Below are 22828 nucleotides of genomic sequence, written 5' to 3'. Positions count from 1 at the left end.
CCTTTGCCATTTCGGGAATAAACCCATTCTACAACAAATTTACAGATACTTACAAGACAGTGGTACTATTCCCTGAAAAGTTCACGAATAAATGTACATAACTGGTTTTGGAGATAGATACATTTATACAGAGAAAGCAAAAACAACCAAAACAATCAGTTGTTTGGGAGAAGTCCTTTGGAAAATGGTCAGTTGCTGAGGGTTGTTTTTCCTGTTCAAAATGTTAGCCTCCATCTAGTCCCATATCACATTAATGTGAGGAAAAAAATTTACACCTGCTCCTCCATGAAAATACCTTTTCAGTGACCACTCAAGTCATGTGATTACAGAAAATGATACACTAAAAATTAATCATCAGTTTTCATTTTCCTTTTACGCTTTATCACTATTTAATCACTCTCACCTATCACAGGTAGGCATTTCTGTAAATAAATCTGTATAAGCCTATCACCTAAAAAAATGCACATTTTGTAGTAGAGCTGCAACTACTTATTCTGGTTTCCATTTGCCTACCCCCAGTCTGGGCACAGCCTTAACTGCAAGTTGAGTACTTTACTTGAGGACCAAAAAGGGCCTTCTACATTTGAGGACAGAAAAAAAGCACTTTCTGCTACATCTTATATCTTGCATTAAGCACAAAAGTGATTCAGCCTTTACTGCACATGCACTGTCAAACAGATCAGCATTGTCTGATTATACCCTCAAGCACCTCCCAACCCCTAGCACCTAAGGCAGCTGCCTCCTTTGCCTCATCCTAGCTTTGCCTCTGTTTTCAAAAGACTAAAATGCACATTTCAGTAATAATGGTATTTCAAATTCTCAACAGAATTTTTCTTTTAACAGTAGTAAATATAGCAAACCTCCCTATACTCCTGACATTGCATACTGTTCCCCTACACCCTTATAAGACAATGGAAGTGACTACAATACTCTTTTTTAATATAAACAAAAACAAGTACTGCTTTGCCATATGAGGTCATGAAATCTTGGTGTAATTAAGTACTGGGGATGTTGAGGTGGAGAGACTTGCCATCCTCCATAACACAGTACAGTGCTTGTTACAAGTATTTTATTTTGCATTTGTTAGTTGGGTAGGTAGGCTGGTCAAACTGGCCCTTTTCAGACTCAATCAAAGCCACAAGCCAGCATAATGAATAGTCAGTAATACTCATAAAAGATGGATTTTTGAAAGAAATGACACTTGTGTATGGCAAAATGAGCAACACACTGTTTCCTAACTAGTACAGTGTGATAGATATTAACAGGAAACGGCACATTGTGTGTATGCGCCAAACATTGAACAGGAGTAAGCAGCTAAGACTTGTATTAGTAAATATGCAATCATACCAAAAAGAAAGAGTTAATCCTAACAAAACTGTGGCAGAAGGGCAAAATATTAAAAAATTGGAGACAGCAGAGCATTTGTGGAAAATGATTATTCACTGTACACCAGGCAGAAGAGAAGCAAATTTATCGCGGCAATCAGAGAATGTTGAGAGGCAGATGTGAGATTCAAGCTGCTGCATCCAGCTGTCTTCATTCTTCTCATAATAAAGCTCAAAGAGAGACTTTAACAGTGAAACATTTTCCAGTGTTCCAAAGGAAAATGCTTGAAAGACAGAAAAAAGCACAGGACTTGCCGAGAAGAATCAGAAGTACCTTAGACTTGAACTGGGTCTGGAGTCTGGGATGGAAGATAGAGATGAAGCAGACCAACAACACTGAAATTAGTGAATAATTAAGAGATCATAGAGCATCAATCACATTTGTGAAGTATGGCTTTACAAGAAAAACTGGTTGAGAATGATTGAACTTTTGCTGACTTTGTTAATCTTGTGGGGGAACTGAAACGCATATACCACACTTCAAGTCATTAATGTTTGGAAGGACAGTAAAAGGAAAAAAGGATGAAAAAAAGAGTAAGTGAAACAATTTTTTATCTTAGTATTTGTACAAAACTTTTCATGATATAAATTGCATGTTATATAGCGCAGCATTTTTAGTGATTACTGTATTTGATAAATATTATAAAGTAAAACAAGTAACTTTTTTTCCTTTTTTTAGTTTTATAAAATGTAGGCATTACAATGTAAAAAGACAAGAAAGGCTGGACATAAGCATGTTCAAATTAATATGCTGTAAACATGAGCTGCTATGACTGGTGATGGGGTGTAAAAATGCACTGATTATAATATATACATAATATATGTACAGTTGAGATGTGATCTCTTACTTTTGCATAGGTGAATATCTGGATTAATGTCCTTGGCTTAAAGGAGAACCACACCCACAGACTCAAAAAACATGTTTATTTAATCATGGTTTGGTGTTTCCTACATTTAAACACCACTGTGGGCCTATTTACAAGTTTTTAAATATTTTGATATGTAATTTCTCAGTCTGACCACATGTGGTCTGGCATCTTGAAGTAATTCTGATTTTTTAGTCTGCCTCTAGGTATCTCACAATGCTGTGCTAGTCTGTAAAAAAATTACATCATGCAGGCTTCTTTCTTCCTAAAGCTCCTGTCACTGCATTGATTTTACATGCATACACTGCTATCTTTCAGTCAGTTAGTTTTAAAGTAACACTTCATGCCATTCAGTGACTACTTAAACAAACAGTGCAAATGCCACAGAACAGACTTCCAAAGTGCTTTTTGCTGCTCCTTCTTTTTAGAATGACTAAACTGCAGTCTTTTGTAAAGCCTAAATTGTACTAGTTTGACTCATCTCCCATCCCCCTTCACACCTAACTTCCCTAACTGCCAAAGTGCTAAGGGTAATTTGAGCTATTACCTGCGTGATGTTCGAGAGCCGCGGTGGTACAGCGGTAGCATTGTTGCCTCACAGCAAGAGGTTCTCCTGTTCGATTCTCGGCTGGAGTGCCTTCTGTGTGGAGTCTGTATGTCCTCCCCGTGGTTGCGTGGCCTCCGAAATACATGCATGAATGGCCGTGCCTTCGCTGAAGGTTGGGCGTCGGGCTGGCAACTCGGCACCATAAAAATCGACTGCCAATCATTAGTGGACCAGAGTTCCACTGTGGCAACCCCTAATCAGGAAAAGCCGAAAAGACAAACAACAACAACCTGCATGGTGTTCGATACATATGCGTGAATGGGCATGCCTTTGTTGAAGGTTGAGTGTCAGGCTGGCACCTCAGCACTGTAAAAATCTACTGCCAATCATTAGCGGACTGGAGTTCCGCTGTGGCGACTCCTCACTGGGAAAAGCCGAAAGAAGAACAACCTGCTGTGACTGACAGCTCACAGCAGGAGACTTGACTCGTGTACCGTTTCTTGTTCTAGCCTTTACTTTCTGTATGGATAGGGGAAGGACCAGGGAGCTGTAACATCACAGCACGGGTGGGTTTTTTGGACGGTATTGGTGATGTCAGTTTGGGAAGGGAAATGGCCAGAAAACTACCTGTATTCAGTGGCCTTGATGACATCAGTCAATTCAAGACTGCATCAAGCACGGGAGAAAAGTTTTTTGAAGGTGAAGGTGAAACCACCACTGTACTGTAAGGTACTGTTCTAGAGGAGAAACACAGTCAATTTAAAATATTTTAAATGCTGTATTTTTTTACTCATAGCAGGGACAGTAAATAGGCAAAAAAGACAGAAAATTGGAGCATTTAATAATAGAATCCCATTGTTGTCCTTTAATCTAATAAGTTTCTTGTGTAAGCATGTACACTGTAAAAATAAGAGAACACTATGAATGTAATGAAAAGTTTTCCTTCAGTAATTAGATGTTCAGTGCGAGTTGAGAAGTCTATAGCTGGGGGCAGCTGTACATTCTGTTCTTGTGCTTCCATGGAGAAAAACTGAATATAGGTCCAGACAATAAATCCTGACAGCTCGGGACATTGTTTCCTAAGAGAAATGTAAAATGAAAAGATACGAGTGTAAGGAGCTTAGTAAAAAATAAAGTCTGAAATTGTTGGAAGCGAATAAGTGCAATTTTCCTGGTACCTCTACCTCAATGCACTTAACAGAATGCTGTATAATTAAATTTTATTTAAAGAGAGTCAGTGTACTTTTTATTAAGGCTAAAAGTTAATATTTTCTGAAAGCATAACACTGTTTTTACATCTGGTAAGGGAAAAAGATAAAAACAAGAACAGAACAGCAATTAGTTTAAGTAGGCACACAGGCTGTCACTTGTGCTTCAGCATGGATAAACTTAACTGTAGTTAGGTAATGCATGTATGTACAGCTGTCAATTTGGGACAATTATTCCTATCAGGAGGGTTAAACATCATTATTTGAGGATGTACACAGTTTTGTGTTCATTTTAAATTATTATGTTCTGGGGGTGTTCCGGTGATGTGTTTTTTTTTTTTTATTTGAGGGTTTCATTAAAACAAAAATCTTATAAAATGTGACTTAGGTTCAAATGGAAATGACAAGAAGCAACTGTATAAAGGATTGACCTGCAAAATATTAACGGGTGTGTGTAACACAAAAAACTGGAAACAGACATTTTAAAAAGATGAACATAATAGGTGGTTATAACTTCTTATCACAATGGTCACAAGTTACATATTATTTTGGAATGTGAATATCTTCAGAGGTATACACTAAAAGGTAAAGAGTACTGAGTTATATTAAGAAATGCAGAGTGCAAACAGCAATGCTACAGGAGACACATTTGGAAAGAAGTGACCATGTGACTTTGATAAAGAAAGGATTTCAGGATGGATATTCAGCAGACTATTACAGACAAAGGAAAAGAGAAGTACAATTGCTAGAGAACGGGAAGAGGCCATGAAGACATTTGGACTGCAGGCTAGAGACAGTCTTCCCTACCAGGGATTGACAGAGTACAAACAAAGAGAAAGGGGTAGGGGGAATCCTAAATGAAAGATATGCTGTGGTAGAGTTTTTAGTTGAATCTAAAACAGAAGCTACTGTTAAAACATGATAACAAGTACAGCATATAAAATACTGCACAGTAATTGTAGGAATCAATCAGAGGATGTTAGAAAAGGAATTGGATAAGCGCAAGGAAACAATGGGAGGACATATGTTTGGCTCCCAAATATGCAACAAAGTCTAGAATATTTAAGATTTTTACTTGGAAGTGTTTGCATAGGTATTTTTATATCCAAAGCAGACCTCAGAGAATTTTTCCTCAGGTATTTGGTAAATGTTGGAAGTGTGATGGAGAAGAAAGAGGTAACTGGGAAGATATGGCTTGGGAGTGAGATGAGTTGCAGACATTAAACATATGGCTTGGGAGTGAGATGAGTTGCAGATGAGTTGCAGACATTAAACATTCCCTACAGAGTATTCAGCTCTACTGAATTCTCCAATTATAGGCCAATAGCTATACTCTCTCCACTTGCAAAGATTATGGAAAAATGTATTCATAGACAATTCATGCACCACCTAATCCAAAATTGCCTTATGGCAGAAACTCAGCATGGCTTCCGTCCTCATCACAGCACTACTTCAGCCCTCCTAGCCTTTACTAACACCATAAACCATAATCGCAACAATAATTATATATCCTCAGCCCTCTTTTTGGATCTTTCCAAGGCATTCGATATGGTTGATCACCAACTTTTAATCCACACCCTGCAAACATTCTGTCTAGATACTGGAGCCCTCCAATGGTTTCAATCCTACCTGAATGGTCGACAGCAGGCTGTCCTCTGGCAGAACAAACTCTCTAACCTTCTACTTAACACCCTCGGAGTACCACAAGGCTCTATACTAGGGTCCTTGCTGTTCTCCATCTTCATTAACGACCTTTATACTGTCATCCCAAAAGTCAGCTGTATCCAATATGCTGATGACTCTACTCTGATTTGCTCAGCCACATCTCCAATAGAGTTATGGTCAGCTACCCAGACCACCTTTAATACAATAGAAAACTGGCTTTCTGAACATTGTCTGATCCTAAATCCCAAAAAAACTAAAATGCTGTTATTTTCACCAACACGTAGGACTACCGCTTTCACCTTTACCATAAAATCAAATGATGGTACAATAATCTCCCCTGACCCATCTACAAAACTATTAAGTGCCATCATAGACAATAATCTCAAATTTGACCTCCATGTTTACCAAACTATCAAAACCATCAATAAAAAACTAGGGTCACTTTACAGAATAAAAGCCTTCTTAAACCCTCCAGCTAAAATTGCCATAGCTCGCTCTCACCTTCTTTCAACCCTTCTGTATGCATCCCCTCTACTCTCGAATTTGAACAAGACTGTCCTTAACAAACTCTCAATTTGCTACAACCACATTGCCAGGTTTGCCACTGGGCTGCCTTTTAGGACACATCATTGCATCAATCTAAATCAGCTTGGTTGGCTTGAACTACCTAGCCTAATCCAGTATAACCAACTGATTATGGCCTATAAAATCCTCTATAATCCGGACAATACTCCTGCACATAAAAATATTATCACCCCCTATAACAATCCTAGACCGCTTCGATCCTCTAACAAACTACTAATTCAGACTAGCAAAATTAATAACACAGCCGGTGATTCTCTCTTTGCAAACTCTGTAAGTAGATCCTGGAACTCACTTCCAGCTGATATTACCTTACTTTCCACCTTAGGTCAATTTAAAACTAGACTCAAACAACATTTGTCACTTAACTGGCTATGTCAATGTATCAAGCCTGGCTAACTCGAATGTGTAAAAATCTGTTAACCAGTTTACTGTGTAATTTAATTTAATCCTGACTTGTGCTCAGGACTAACTTTAACCTGTGGAACTTATGTAACTTGCTTACTTATGTAATCTCTGTAAATAATCTGTTTGTAATATGTAATGCTGGTATTATGTAATGCTGTATCTGCTTACCCTTGGAGCTTTTCTCCCCGGGCCTCCACTGAAATTGGACATGCATCCAGTCGGACTATCCCGGTCAACAAATGTAAAATAAATAAATAAATAAATAAATAATAAAAATATTGGGTGAGCAAATGGGTATAACTAAGGAAATTATTTGTTCTGAGTTGGGACACAGTATCTGAATTGCCTAGACAAAGTACAGCCTTTTTAAGTTTAATTCTGGTGACTGCCAAAAAAGCAATTACTAGACAATAGAAATCAAAGTTTAAACCAACTCTATTTGCAGTACTGAATACTGTAACAGAAATAAAAGACGTGAAGTGGGATCTTTAGAAAAGTGTAGGAGCAAGTTTCATAGAAAAAAATGGAAATTGTGGAACAATACATGCAGAATAATGTTTTAGAGGAAGACTGAAGTTTAAGGGAAGGCAAGAACTGATCAATTTACATAATGTTGGATCGATTATTATATAAAGGAATATAATGTTTGCAACTGGGAATATGTTAATAAGGCTTGTTTTCTTTTATATAAATGTATGTTTGCCTATACCTTAAGTAATAATTCAATAAAGGTGTTAAAAAAATTCAAGACCGGGCTTTGTGGTTTTGAGATAATGTGAGTTTTCCAACTTTGGGTTTCATTACCTCTAAGGAATCACCTCTGTAATTAATCCTCTTCTAGGTAAGGTGACTACTACATCTTTAACTCTTCATAAAGCCTTTAAAGCTTCATTGCACATGTTCCTGCTTCTTTAAATGTATATTCTTACTGTTTTTTGACACTCACTTCTTCAGTTACCTACCCCCTTAGACATACAACGCATAACATGAGAATTCATGCCCTTGCTGAATTTAAATACTCCATTATTTTAGCTATATTTATTTTATTAATAGATAATCATTTATTCATGACGCAACTTCAACAAATTCCGTAAGTCAAACTCAAACACTAATTCTGACACTGTGTACTTATCTGACCTAATCTGGACAGATATGCAAGCATGTCACTCACACTCACTCACACACACACACACACACACACACACAGTGAGAAATACAACCAATTCTCAATGCATTTTGCAGTCTTCCTCTCAGAGGGATCACAAACCTGTAGACTGTCTGGTATCTCCCATACTTCCCGAAGGTAATGGAAGAGCAACTGGAGGAGGAGGAGGAGGTGGAGCTGCGGTCATCGTGATTGCAGGTCCCGGTGGGGGGAGTACTGGAGGCACTGGTGGTGGTGGCGGTGGTGGGGGTGGCATTATCTCACCATTCTGAATACCTAAAAAAAAAAATTAGGAATACAAGTTAAATCATTTGGTTTTGCACAAGGGATATAACCAGAGTTTAATGTGCCATGCTGAGGTCCACCATAATTCCTTTAACTAGAATATAATCAGCACACTACTACATGAACATTACTCATTTGAAAAAATGAAGCAATGCTAGCTGTTATAAAATACTAATTTAGGTAGTTGTGCAAGCAGTCCGCTGGTTAAAGTGATGTGCTGCAGCCTGTTAGCCTGCAGTTGATTCTTACAACCTCCAGCTACACATTCTATGAAGTCTGCTTAGTTACTTAACTACTCACCACCTCTGGTCACACTGGGGAGAACAGGTGTTAGCACTCAGTGGATTTTACTTGTCATCCACACAGATAAATAGAATTAAACAGAATCCATGAATAATTGTTTCTTATATAGCTGACAGTGGATTATTCAAAAAGTACAGTTGTGTACACTTACCATAAATGTAGATGTTCGAGTGTATTCACTGTTGCAGTCATTGCATTTGGGTAATCTGCTGGCAAGTTGCCCTCAGTCGGCCTGATTAACAAAGTCTTGGGTCCTGCGTCGGTTGCTGTCCCTTCTTCCATGACGTCAGGTCATCAGGGGTATAAAACATGCAGCCAACACCATTACATTAGTTTTTCTTGCCCCAGATGTCAGGTGCCCCCCAAATAGGGAGCCAAATACTTAAGTAATTAAAAACACAAAAATATATATATATCTCCAAACTAAAGGAAATACACTAAAAAGGCTTTTAAGCATAGTAAAGGAAAGTATAAGTATAGTAAGAGAAAAACAGGGTTAGTGGGAGGGTAACCAGGACTGCAACAGTGAATACACTCGAACATCTATATTTATGGTAAGTGTACACAACTGTACTATGTTCTTTGTGTTTTACTGTTGCAGTCATTACATTTGGGTAGATTTCCAAAGCTATGGTTGGGAGGATGGATTTATACAGCATTAGAACCAGCTATAAGGCCCTGCAGGACAGCAGTGGCAAAGCCAGCTCTGGATTTAGAGAACAGAGGTAAATGGTAATGTTTGGTAAACGTATGAACTGAGCTCCAGGTAGCAGCTTCTAGAATGTCTCTGGTAGGAACACCTCTGAGAAAGGCTGTAGAAGTAGATGCAGCCCTGGTGGAATGAGATCTGATCCCCTGGGGGATGTTTTACCATGGTGCATATAGCAGAAACAAATACAATGGCTTATCCATTTGGAAATAGTCTGCTTTGAAATAGCCTTTCCCTCTGCCCCTGCAGCAAATGCCGCCGGTAGTTGACCAGATTTTCTTAGAGATTTTGTCCTGTTTAAGTAAAATCTAAGCTGTCTGTGCACATCCAATGAATGCAGAATCCGCTCCCCCTTGTTCTGTGGATTGAGAAAGAAAGTTGGCAAATGAATGGTTTGATTAAGAGCCACACTGGATACCACCTTAGGCATGAAAGATGGATTGGTCCTGATACACACCCTGTCCGCATGAAAAATAATGAAAGGCTCCACTGCCATAAGAGCCTGCAATTCGGAAATCGTTCAAGCTGAAGTGACTGCTAAAAGGAAAGCTGTTTTCCAAGAGAGAAATTTAAAGTCTGCAGTAGCAGCTGGCTCGAAAGGAGGAAGAGTAAGTTTTTCCAATACAAAGTTGAGGTCCCAGGCAGGGGTTGGAGCTCTCCTGGGTGGTCTTAAGTTTTTGGCCCCTCTGAGATACTGCTTTAGCAGAGAATGAGAGAAGAGGGGAGGCTCTGTGTTGTAATGAGCTGAAATGGCTGAGGCATGGACTTTTATGGAAGAAAAGGACAGGCCCTTGTGAAGTATCTCAGTTAAGTATTGGAAAATCTGAGGAATATTGGGCACTGCTGTGCTTATCCCTTGTGATTGAATCCAGGCACAAAATCTTTTCCATTTGTCAGCATAAGATTTTCTAGTAGTAGGCCTTCTTGCCTCCAAAATGACATCCATCACAGGTTTGCTGAGGGATGCTAAGGGTGGATTTAGGTGATTAGCCATGCTGTAAGATTCAAAGTTTGGAACAGAGTGTGCAGCATTTGGTTGTTCTGCTGAGACAGTAAGTAAGGTGTCTGAGGCAGGTGGCACAGTGGAAGGTGTGACACATTGCGCAGGAGTGGGTACCATTGTTGGCGAGGCCAGTCTGGAGCAATCAAATTCATTTTTGGTTTGTCCTGTTTGACTTTTAGTAGAACCTTGGAGAGCAGAGGCAGAGGGGGAAAAGCATAGACTGAGAGGTTTTTCCAGCTGAATGATAGAGCATCCACTTTCCAGGCTTTTTTGTGATGAATTCTTGTGCAGAATTTGTCCAAATGATAATTCTGGGGTGAGGCAAAAAGATCTATGTCTGAACTCCTCCATCTGCGTGTCAACATGTTGAAAATCCGTGGTTCCAATTTCCATTTTGTGTGGGTCCATGAGATTTCTGCTTAGTTTGTCTGCCAGAGTATTCATCTTTCCTGGCAGGAATTGAGCTTGTAGTTGTATTTGATAGGCCGTGTTCCACAATGCCATGGCTAGTCTGCAAAGGGGGTAGGAGTGTGTACCCCCTTGCTTGTTTATGTACCACATAACTGTGGTGTTGTCTGTCTTTATCATTAATTGTCCTGGATGAAGGTAGTCCTTGAAGGCTGTCAGTGCATTCTGTACAGCTAGCATCTCTTTTTGATTGATATGAAGGTGCATTAGATTTGGGCTCCATTTGCCCTAAATGCACTTCCCTGCCAGATGAGCCCCCCCAAGCATAGTCTGATGCGTCTGTAGTTAGGGTTTGGGTGGCAGGGGGTGGAGTGAATAGCAGTCCCTTGTTTTGGTGGCAGGCCTCTGCCCATCATAGGAACTATAGTTGCAGGCAAGGTCTGATAGGAATCATTGTTTCCAGGCTGTGACAATATTGACTCCATAAACTTTTTAAGTACCACTGAAGTTTCCTCATATGCAGTCTTGTATATGGATTTAGAAGAAAGCTTGCAGAATTTGTCTTGCAGATAGCAGGGTTTTTGTGGCCACCTGTTTGAAGTAAGTTACCAAATGAATTTGCTTTTCTGGCTTAAGGTAAGCCATCTGGGCAGTTGTATTCAAGCTTGCAACCAGGAATGTAATTTTTTGAGAGGGTACCAGTTGTGATTTCTTTTCATTTATAGTGTACCCTAGACAAGATAGAACCCTTTTTACAAACACCAGATGTTTTAGAAGAATGTCCCTGTTTTCTGCATCAATTAGACAATCGTCCAGGTATGGATATATTTGAATATTTCTTTGTCTGTAAAATGCAATTACTGGAGCCAGGCACTTTGTGAAGACCCTGGGTGCAGTAGATTAGCCAAAGGGCAGTGCAGAGAACTGGTAATGTAAGTAGCCTGCTTTGAAGCGGAGGTATCTTCTGCAAGATTCCCTGATTGGGATATGCAGGTAAGCCTCAAGTCTAGAGTTACCAACCAGGCATCTTTGCCTAGCATAGGAAGTAACTGTCGAAGAGTCAGCATCTTGAATTTTGGAATGTCCAGAAATGTGTTTAGAGTAGTCCAGAATTGGACGCCGTAATTTGTCTTTTCTGGGTACCAGGAAAATTCTTGAATAGAAACCTTGTCCATTTTCCTCTTCTGGTACTGGTTGAATAGCCCCCATGTTCATGAGGGACAGTACTTATTTCTGGGCCTCTGCCCACTGATTTGGGGGCAGGTCTGGCCATCCGTTTGGGATTGGCAATGTGTGGAAATGAAATCTGTATCCCTGGGATACTATATTTAAAACCCATTTGTCCTGGGTTATAAGTTGCCAGTTTCTTGCATGATGTGCCAGTTTTCCCCCCAAAGGGGCAGCCAAAAGGTAAGTGCTTGGTAAGAGTAAAGGGAAGTCATTGAGACTGCTTACCATAGGGAGGTGCCTTGATGTTTCCAGATTTGGAGGAGGAGGAGGAGGAGGCACCCCATTGTTTTGTTCTAAAAGTCCCTTGTGACTGAAACCTGGAGCCTTTGGAATGTCTGGGTTTGACTTGAGAGGCTCTCGAAGGAACTGGAAAGGACCAGTTCTTAGTAGGCCAGTGCCTACTAAATCTTGGAGGTTGCATTTGTAAGAAATCTTTCACAGTTTGCATAGATTTAGCTTTATCTTCCATATTTTTTAAAACTTCTTCAGCCTTATTACCAAAGAGACGGTCCTGTTGTAAAGGAGCATCCAACAATTTTGCTTTAACATGATCAGGCAAAGTTTGCTCTTTGAGCCAAGCATGCCTTCTTAGCACAAACCCAGTTACGGCAGCCCTGCAAGAGGCCTCCAAAGAATCAAAACCACATTGCAAAGTATGTTTTCCAACTTGTTCAGCTGAATGCAATAAATCCTGTAAATCTTTATTTTCCACACAGTCAGAAATTAACATAATTTTCTGTTTAATCAGTCCCATGACATGCTGTTGATATTTAAGTAAATGAAATTGACAGTTTAAAACCCTGATTGCCAAGGTTGCAGAAGTGTAAACCTTCTTACCCCATCTATCCAGCGCCCTGGAATCTTTATTAGAAGGGGCAGGATTTTTAGCATTAGAGGCCTTAATGCCTTTGGGACCCTGAGAAATGGTTTCAGGATCTGCAATAGGATTTTTGAATAGGAATTTGTGGGAGTCAGGAACCCTGTAGTATCTGTCTGGCTTACAAGGAACCGGAGGCAGAGAATCAGGAGCCATACAAGATTCTGAAAAAACAATATCAACAATATCTAGAACAGGAGGTATAGCCAAAGTTCTATGCTGAGGAAGAAGAAGAAAATCCCCAAGTCTCTTTTTAGATTCAGAGAAATCCTGACTTTCCCAGTGGAAATGTTCCCTTAAAGTATGTAAAGTTTCCACAAAAGAAAAATCCTCAGGGGGAGAAGCAGAAGGAATGGAATCTTCTGCATCAGAGTCCTCATAAGTTTGTATAGACAAATCCTGTTCATTAGAAGAGTCAGAAGAAATAGAATCCTGTTCAGAAGATTCATAATCAATGTCTTGCCTAGGCCTCTTAGAAGGGGGGGGGGGGGTGGTTGGCTACCCCTGATCAGAGTAATTAAATATTCAGCCATTTTGATCATCTGTTTTTTTTACGCATAGGGACCTGCACATGTGGCCCAGGCATCAGTTTTTTAGACATAGATTTTGATTTTGGCCTTAGTTTTGAAGATGGCGTTGGTCTAATATACAAATCTCACCAAACGATACAGACCACTGCTGAAACGAATCCACGGAAAGCAAGCAGTTGCAGAAACAATTCTTTAATATAGACTAAGCACTTTCACCAAACACACTTTGGCATCTTCAGAGTCAAATCTTCTGATCAAAGGACCAGACTTATATACTCACTGATTACAAACCAACGTTTCAGCAGTGGTCTGTATCGTTTGGTGTGGTTACTCTTTGTTGGCCCTGGATTGGGACACTGTTTGTATTTAATATACAAATCTGTAGGCCTGAAAACACCCTCAGAAGCCGGTGCCTGCCCAGCGGCTCTGGATCCATCTAAAGTAGAGACATCCGCAGGTTCCATAATTGAAGCATCTTGCGGCATACCGGACTCTGAATGGGTCTCAGTAGAGGGCTGCAAATCAGAAGTAGCGGGTATCAGGGGCTGCGAAAGCACCTCACTCAGTACTGGCGAACCGGCGACTGGCTTAGGAGAAGCGTTGTCATCAGTTTTGGACCTTGACGGCCTGTCTATGCCTTTGTCTTTGCATTTTTTAGGTATTCCGGCAGAAGCAAAAATGTACCAACGTTTAATAGTGCGTTGATTAAATTTAGCAAAAAACTGACAGCAAGGTATGTTGTGGTCAGGGCCTAGGCAAGGAATACAGTACAAATGAAAATCCTTATGAGGTATTTGCTTCCCACAAGTAATGCAATTATTAACTTTTACTGACATCGGTAAGGAGCAAGAAAAAGTTTCCCCAGTGGTGTACTTAGCTTTGTAGTTGAAGACTTCGGTTCTGAAACTCGAAAATGAAAATTTCAGGAGTTGGCTGACCGGCACTTGCGAACTGCTTCTGCTTTGGGCACCGCATGCCAAGAAAGAATGATGTAATGGCGTCGGCTGCATGTTTTACACCCCTGACAACCTGACGTCATGGAAGAAGGGACAGCAACCAACGCAGGACCCAAGACTTTGTTAATCAGGCCGACTGAGGGCAACCTGCCAGCAGATTACCCAAATGTAATGACTGCAGCAGTGAAACACGAAGAATACAGGTATGGGCCTGCACCATAGGAAGTTTAAAGTATTTCACAATGAATACTTTAGCTTGGCTGAGTCTTTCCTGCAATTTTTACAGAACGGTTTGTCTATGTACCCCCCATTTACCCTTTTCTTGGATGTTTTGCAGACATCTAAATGTTTATGGGCATTCAAATTATGCTGCATGACAAGGTCACAAAAAGTAAAAAAAATGGCACGTGTACAGCTAGTGGGGTTTGGTTTTATTGGCCTGAATATCCACATAAAAACTTAAAAAAATAAAAAGTTATAGACATTCAAAAGTGATGCATCTTAAACACGGGTATGTCCCTAAGGCGTCACTTGCCTGTATCCTATGTTACTCCACCACAGAAGGTTTAAGGTACTACACACAAGTACACACACACACACACACACACACACACACACACACACACACACACACACACACACCTCTCAATTCTGAGCTCATACAAACTCTTAGAAGAGGGAGAAAGTGATGAAATGCAACACTCACCTTCTCACTCTTTTCCAAGTTTAGCCACCATGATAAGATGATGGTGATCCTTTAAGTTCAATGTTCTGAGCGTGGATTAATTATCCAGTGGGATCCCATAAATAAAAATTGAATTTACTGCAAATGTCAGTGCCTGCTTATCATCCATACAATCTGCACCAATACATAGTCGTCTCAGCTCTTTTATCACTAAAATTCTTAAAATGGTGAAGAAAATCCGGTAAGCAAGTACACATGGGGATTACTGCCACAAACATTCTTAATAATCAAAACCAACTATATCAACAGTCTGCAAGCAGCGTCACAAAAGACAGAAAAGAATGCCTCTTCAATGATACTTGTTTACATATTTAAATGATATTCTAAAAAATAAACCATGTCCTTAAGTCCTGAGTCGGTTTATTGAATTAGGTAACTTTATGAATGGTTACAAGGTTGGGTGCACTGCAGAAGTGAGTAAGCAATTTCTTCATCTGTGCAAGCAATGTTCCTCATGAGCTACTTTTGTTCATAGGATCATAGGCAGTTACTAGGATACAAGCCTAGCCAAGTTCAACCAGTGTTGCCAAGGGTGTCTGGTTCAAACAGACACTAATATCACTTATTGCCCCTGTCCCAACATGGACACAGGTGGAACTCATGGGGTAAATTTCTTGTTACCCATCCAATCATCCAAACTGAGCTTAAATAGGGCCAATGAGGGGTTTTAACATGAATAGGAAGCTTGTTCCAAAGGTGGAACAACCTCAGAGACAAATCTGTCTCTTCAGCAAGTTCTGTTGATGTCACATACCAAGTTAAGGTCCTTTGAGTGAGTGAACCATGCGCCATCTGACTTGTGAATGCCATCAAAGCTAGGTCAGACACTGCTTTATATGCAAGGCACTGGTCGACTGAGCAGTCTGTATGACACAAAGTAAAGTGACAGTCTGTTCACATAAGACAATTCTTGAAGACTCTGAATTTTCTTCATAAGGAACATTTGTGTTCTCTCCAATTGCTGCAGGTGTTTGGAAAGGAGTATACCAAAGGCAGCAGTGTAGTCTATTATTGGCCTGATGACGGAAGAGTACAGGGGGGTTATAACCTCTTTTTCTGGAGAAAATGCCCTTATTTATGAAATGAGCAATACAAAATGCCCTTCTTACCACTGTAGAGATACGGTGACTGAAGTTAAGGTTGCTGTCAACCTGTGTACCCAGATCTCTCACTACTGACTGTGTGCTTAGGGTATTGCTATTGATGTGCTAGTTTGCAGGAACATCACCTCTGCTGAAGGGGATGATAATACATTTTTTGCATTAAGTTTAAGACCATGACTTTGGCACCAGTCATTGGTCTGTGTTAGACCTTCTTGTAGGATGTTATCATCGCTAGGGGTTTCAATGATCGCTCCCAGTTTGCAGTCATCAGCAAACTTTGTCAGCCATAGTCTTTTAGTTTTAGCCTGGACTTCGGAGAAGTAGATTACGAACAGTAGGGGTCCCAGAAATGATCCCTGTGGAACACCACTGGTTACAGTTTGCTGGAGGAGGTGGAGTTTCCTATTTTGACCATATGAGTTCTATCAGTGAGCAGATTTGCCACTCACCTGACAATATATGGGTTGATACCCAGCTGGATGAGTTTATCAATGATGCCTGAGTGGGGGATTGTGTCAAAGGCCTTGACTAAGTTTAGGTAGGCTGTATGCACAGATTTGTCCTAATCTAGGGCTTTGGTGACTGTCTTAAAGAAGTCCACCAAATTTAACAGGCATGATCTCCCCTTGACAAAACCAAAGTGGGTGGGGTTGAGCTTTTGGCCTTGCAGATAAGGTTGGTCAGGCTAATGGGTCTATAGTTCCTAGAGTCCGTGGATGCACCCCCTTTGTGCAAAGGGATGACGGTAGCTGTTTTCCATTCCACTGGGATGGTCAGTGCTTAGGCTGTGACTGAAAAGCATGCTCAATGGTGGCGTTAATTTGTGTTTTAACCCATGTAGAACACACCCTGGGATGTTGTTTGGTCCCCTAGAGGCTGTGTTTTTGGCCTTGGAGATGGCATTTAAGACCTGCTTCTCAGAGACACTAGGCTGGGGACAGGTGTTTGGGATGCTTTGAGGTATATGTGGCAAGGACAGGGGAGTGAAATTTTCACTGAATCTGTCAGCCAGGAGGTTTGCTATATCCACAGGTTCTACATATATAGTACCATTAAAGTACAGTTTTGTACCTACCATAAATGTAGATGTTCAAAGTGTATACACTGCTGCAGTCATTACACTTGGGTTATCCTGCCGTCAGGCGGTCCCCTCAGTCGGCCTGAGTTCCAAAGTCTTGATCCGGCGTTGGTTGCTGTCGCTTCTTCCCTGACGTCAGTGCACCAGGGGTATATAAGATGCAGCTGACACCATTTTCTTCAGTTTTTCTTGCCCCAGATGTCAGGTGCCCCCAAAAAGGTAGGCAATGTAAATTGCTAATAAAACATACATAAGAAAAGCAATCAAAAACTTTCAGTTACCAGCAAATACTCCCCATAGGTGGCAAAGGGTAGAAGGCTTAGGTAAGTACCAGTAAGTAAGTGGTGAAGGAGGGAGGGTAACCTAGACTGCAGCAGTGTATACACTCGAACATCTACATTTATGGTAGGTACAAAACTGTACAATGTTCATCTTGTTACACTGCTGCAGTCATTACACTTGGGTAGAATCCCAAAGCTGAGGTAGGGTGGCTGGTTCTATAAGGTATTAGGGGTGGCTATAAGGCCCTGCAGCACTGCAGTGGCAAAGCCAGCTCTGGATTTAGAGTAAAGAAGCAGATTGTAATGCTTGGTGAAGGTATGTACAGAACTCCAACTTGCTGCTTCCAAAATGTCCTTGGGTAGGTACTCCTCTGAGGTAGGCAGTTGAAGTGGCTGTTGCCCTGGTGGAATGAGACCTAATGCTGTTAGGTAGAGTTTTCCCATGGTGTGTAAAGCAGAAATGTATACAGTGCCCTATCCATTTTGAAATGGTCTGTTTTGAAATGGCTTTTCCCTGTGTTCCTGCAGCATATGCTACAAGCAATTGTTCAGTTTTCCTGAAAGCTTTCGTTTTGTCCAAGTAGAAGCGTAACTGCCTGTGTATGTCCAAGGAATGCAGTAGTCTCTCCCCTTTATTCTGTGGATTTGGATAAAAAGTTGGCAAGTGAATAGTTTGGTTTAGAGCCACACTTGATACCACCTTTGGCATAAAAGTAGGGTTTGTTCTTAAAGACACCCTGTCTTGGTGGAAAATGATGAAAGGTTCTACTGCCATTAGTGCCTGTAATTCTGAAACTCTACGTGCTGAGGTTATTGCCAGGAGCAGAGCAGTTTTCCAAGAGACGTATTTTAAGTCTGCTGAATTAGCTGGCTCAAAAGGAGATAAAGTTAATTTTTCCAAGACGAAGTTGAGATCCCAAGTTGGAGTTGGTGCTCTACGGGGCGGTCTTATGTTTTTAGCCCCTCTGAGGTACTGTTTTAGCAAAGGATTAGAAAAAATTGGTGGGTCTGTGTTGTAATGAGCAGAGATGGCAGAGGCATGGATCTTAATGGATGAAAAGGAGAGGCCTTTGTCCAGCATCTCAGTTAAGTATTGTAGTATCTGAGGAATATTTGGGACAAGAGGATCAAGGCTGTGAGCCTGGTTCCAGGCACAGAATCTCTTCCATTTATCTGAACAGGCTTTCCTGGTGCTAGGCCTTCTGGCCTCCAGAATGACATCCATAACAGCTTTGAAGAGAGGCATTGCTTGCTTGACTAAGGAATCTGCCATGCAGCCAGGTTTAAAGTCTTGAGCTGGCTGTGAAGTATCGGATTGTTTTGCTGAGTCAGAAGTTGTGGGATTTGAGGCAAAATCCATGGTGGACCTTGTGCTAAGTTCTTTAAAATTGGGTACCAGTGCTGGCGTGGCCAGTCTGGGGCAATCAGGATCATCTTTGGCTTTTCTTGTCTGGCTTTTATGAGTACCTTTGAAAGGAGAGGTAGTGGTGGGAAAGCGTATACTTGTAGGTTTTTCCAGCTGAATGACAGGGCATCCACTTTCCATGCTTGTGGGTGGTAAGTCCTTGTGCAGAATTTCTGTAGCTGGCAATTCATTGGGGATGCAAACAGATCTATGTCCGGGCTCCACCATTTTTGTGCTATCATCCTGAACATTTGTGGATGTAATTTCCACTCGTGCGGATCCATGATGTTTCTGCTTAAGTCATCTGCCAGTGTGTTTTTCTCTCCTGGCAGGAATTGTGCTTGCAGATGAGCTTGATAGGTTAGAGCTGTATTCCACAAGGTCATGGCTTGTCTGCAGAGGGGATATGAATGAGTGCCCCCTTGCTTGTTTATGTACCACATAACTGTAGTGTTGTCTGTCTTTAGTAGTAGTTGTCCTGGATGCACAAGGTCCTTGAAAGCTATAAAGGGCATTTTGTACAGCTAGCATCTCTTTTTGATTGATGTGAAGATGCCTTTGTTCTGCAGGCCACTTGCCCTGAATACATTTTCCTGCCATGTGTGCTCCCCAGGCGTAATCCGAAGAATCTGTTGTCAGTGTTTGCCTGGCTGTGGGTTGAGTGAAAGGCTGTCCCTTGTTGAGGTGACAGGCTTGAACCCACCATCGAAACTCCTGTTGAAGGCAAGGAATTAGTAGTATTACTGTTTCCAAACTGTGACAGTGTTGAGACCAGACACTCTTTAGGTACCATTGTATTTTCCTCATATGCAGTCTGGCATATGGAATTAGTAGTATGCAAGATGCCATGTAACCCAAGGCCTGCAGAATTTTTCTTGCAGGGAGTTGGGTCTTTGTTGCCATCAATTGGAAATATTGAATCAGTTGTCCTTGCTTGTCTGGCGTGAGATAAGCCATCTGGGCCGTTTTTATTTAAGCTGGCACCCAGGAATATTATCTCTTGTGAGGGCACTAGTTTTGACTTCTTTTCGTTTACTGTGTACCCTAGGCAAATTAGCAATCTTTTTACAAACGCCAGATGCTTTAGAAGAATGTCTTTGCTCTCTGCTTGAATAAGGCAGTCGTCCAAGTATGCGTAAATTTGAATTCCTTTTTGTCTGCAAAATGCAATTACTGGTGCCAGGCATTTTGTAAAGACCCTGGGCACAGTAGATAAGCCAAAGGGTAGTGCAGAGAATTGGTAATGCATTGAACCTGCTAAGAATCTGAGGTATTTTCTGCAATTTTGTCTGACAGGGACAAGCAGGTATGCCTCCTTGAGGTCCAAAGTTACGAGCCAAGCTTTCTTGCCCAGCATGGGAAGAAGCTGCTGTAGTGTCAACATTTTGAATTTTGGAACATCCAGGTAAGTATTTAGAGAAGAAAGATCCAGAATGGGCCTCCAGGCTTTGTCCTTTCTGGGAACCAGAAAGAGTCTTGAGTAAAATCCTTGTCTTTGCTCCAGTGTTGGTACCTTTTGAATAGCTCTCATGTCCATGACTGCTGTAATTTGTCTTTGAGCCTCTGCCCATTGATTTGTTCGCAGATTTGGCATTCCTTTTAACCTTGGCAGAGTGTGAAAATGGAACCTGTAACCTTGAGATACAATATTGAGAACCCATTTGTCTTTGGTGATCATATGCCAATTGTGACAGAAAATTAGAAGTTATGTACTCACCATAACGTTCCATCTGAGTAGGTGTATTCATTTGTCTGCAACCTGTGGGTTATGGATCCGATATCGGATCCGAACCGGCATGGTTTTCCAGCTATGGATCCAAGCTCTCAGCTCCTCCCCTCACCCATAATGCCCTGCTCTACCCTCATGACCTCAGATCGAGTTTGCCAACAGCAACAACACCCTGAAAAGGGTAACAGATAATATGCAGGAAACTGAAAGGCCAGGGGGATAGGAGGGCGGGATGGTTGCAGACAATGAATACACCTACTCAGATGGAACGTTATGGTGAGTACATAACTTCTAAATCTGAAGTAGGAGATTCATTTGTCTGCAACCTGTGGGACAGAGTCCCCAGCTACCTGAATCTTGGGCGGCCATCATGGAAGGATATTCCGAGCACCGGAGCCAAAGGATGCTCTACCCTAGATGCAAGATCCAACTTATAGTGGGAGATAAAAGTATGAGATGAAGCCCACGTGGCTGCTGCACAAATATCATCTAGAGGAATCCTAGCCTTGAAGGCTGCCGAGGTAGATACTGACCGGGTTGAATGGGCATGAACACCCTCCGTGCGGCCTTCCTGAAGCTTGATAAGCCAATAAAATGCACTGTGAAATCCAGCGGACAGAGAAACTTTAGAAATTGGCTTGCCCAAATTAAATTTTGCAAAGGAAATAAACAACTGGTCGGATTGCCTATGACCAGCCGTCCTGTTTAGATAAAATCTAAGTTGCCTGTGAACATCTAAAGAGTGAAGCTTATATTCACCTTTATTTTCATATTTCGGGAAGAAAACAGGGAGGTTAATGGACTGATTGATGTTTGCTTCAGAAGCGACTTTAGGAAGAAAGGACGGGTTGGTCCTGAGGTAGACACGGTCCGGATGAAATACCAAGTAAGGAGGTTTAGCTGACAATGCTTGAAGCTCTGAAACTCTCTTGGCCGATGTAATGGCTACCAAAAAGGCTGTCTTGAAAGACAAGAATTTGAGATCCACCGTAGCCGCAGGTTCGAAAGGGGGGGCGGTCAAGGCCTGGAGAACCAAAGAGAGGTCCCAAGGAGGAACCGCTTGCTTTACAGGGGGCCTGAGAAGAAAAGTACCTTTAAGGAAAATTTTACACAACTTGGCTGACATAAGAGGATTAGAGTCATGGCCAATGTGATAATGAGAAATTGCCGCCAGTTGTACTTTGACTGTGGAACTGCTGGCACCATCGTTAAAAAGAGTGGTTAGAAAGTCAAGCACTAAAGGGAGAGGAACCGTGAAGGGATTCAGGCCTTGCCGCTCCGCCCACAAAGAAAACCGTTTCCACTTACTGCGGTAGACCTTCCTAGTGGACGGTTTATGAGCTGCCACCAGAATTGCCTTAACAGGTGACGAAATACCGGGAGTCCTGATCAAGAGTGGAACTGGAGCAGCCAAGCGGTCAGCTTCAGGTTGTCCAGATTCGGAGGAGGTATGCAGGATGGATGGGATATCAGATCCGCAATGGGATCTAGAATCCAAGGAGGATTCACCGAGTGAGACCTTAGGAAGGGGAACCAGATCTGTCGAGGCCAAAACGGAGCAATGAGAATCATTCTGCAACCCACCCGAGAGGCTTTCTGAAGAACTTGGAGCATCAGAGGCAAGGGTGGATAAGCATACAGAAGACCGGGTGGCCAAGCATGCACCAGAGCGTCTCTTGGGGAACCTCCGGGAGGAGGTATCAGAGCGAAAAAACTGTCACACTTGGTGTTTGAGGGAGAGGCAAAAAGATCGCATGAAGGAGTTCCCCACCGTGCGAATATGCGTTCCGCTACTTGACAATTGAGAGACCACTCGTAAGGGGTCAGAATGGTGCGACTGAGCTTGTCCGCCAGGATGTTGGACCGACCCGGAATGTGCGTTGCTAATAGAAAGCGGTTGGTGGAGGTTGCCCATTCCCAAACTCTCATGGCTTCTCGACAAAGAGGGTAAGACCTTGTTCCCCCTTGCTTGTTGATGTACCAGACCACAGACATGTTGTCCGATTGAATCGCAATAGTTTCCAAGGGAAGAAAGTCCTGAAGTGCTAGCAACGCTAAGAGCACTGCTCTCATCTCTAGAACGTTGATATGCAGTAAGGTCTCTGAATCGTTCCACGTGCCTTGGACGGTCCGGCCCGCAAAATGCCCCCCCCCCACCTGAGGCGGGAGGCGTCCGTGGTCACCGTGGCGAGAGGGGGAGAAGCACAAAATGGGCGGCCCCTGTGGAGATCCGGGGAGTGAAGCCACCACAAGAGGGACCGCTTGCAAGCCTTGCTGATCGCAATGGGATGATTCATGGGGAGAGCAAGGTATGACCACTGTACTAAGAGAGTCCACTGTAGGATTCGCATATTGAGCCT

General features: G+C 41.9%; 1 protein-coding gene across 2 annotated transcripts in view; it reads right to left on the bottom strand.

Annotated features, from left to right (window-relative positions):
• The window catches only part of WASHC1 (WASH complex subunit 1), a 1004726-nt gene that overhangs the window by 104142 nt on the left and 877756 nt on the right, over positions 1–22828 (bottom strand). For both annotated transcript variants that reach the window (XM_044087615.1, XM_044087616.1), the window contains exon 8: positions 7929–8102. In XM_044087615.1, the coding sequence (XP_043943550.1) occupies positions 7929–8102 (174 nt within the window). The remainder of the gene's footprint in view (positions 1–7928; positions 8103–22828) is intronic.

The sequence above is a fragment of the Protopterus annectens genome, chromosome 11.part0, assembly GCF_019279795.1.
Source record: "Protopterus annectens isolate FY-2018-M chromosome 11.part0, PAN1.0, whole genome shotgun sequence".
Lineage (NCBI taxonomy): Eukaryota > Metazoa > Chordata > Ceratodontiformes > Protopteridae > Protopterus > Protopterus annectens.
The sequence above is the reverse complement of the archived record's forward strand: the minus strand, read 5'-3'. Positions and strand labels throughout refer to the sequence as shown.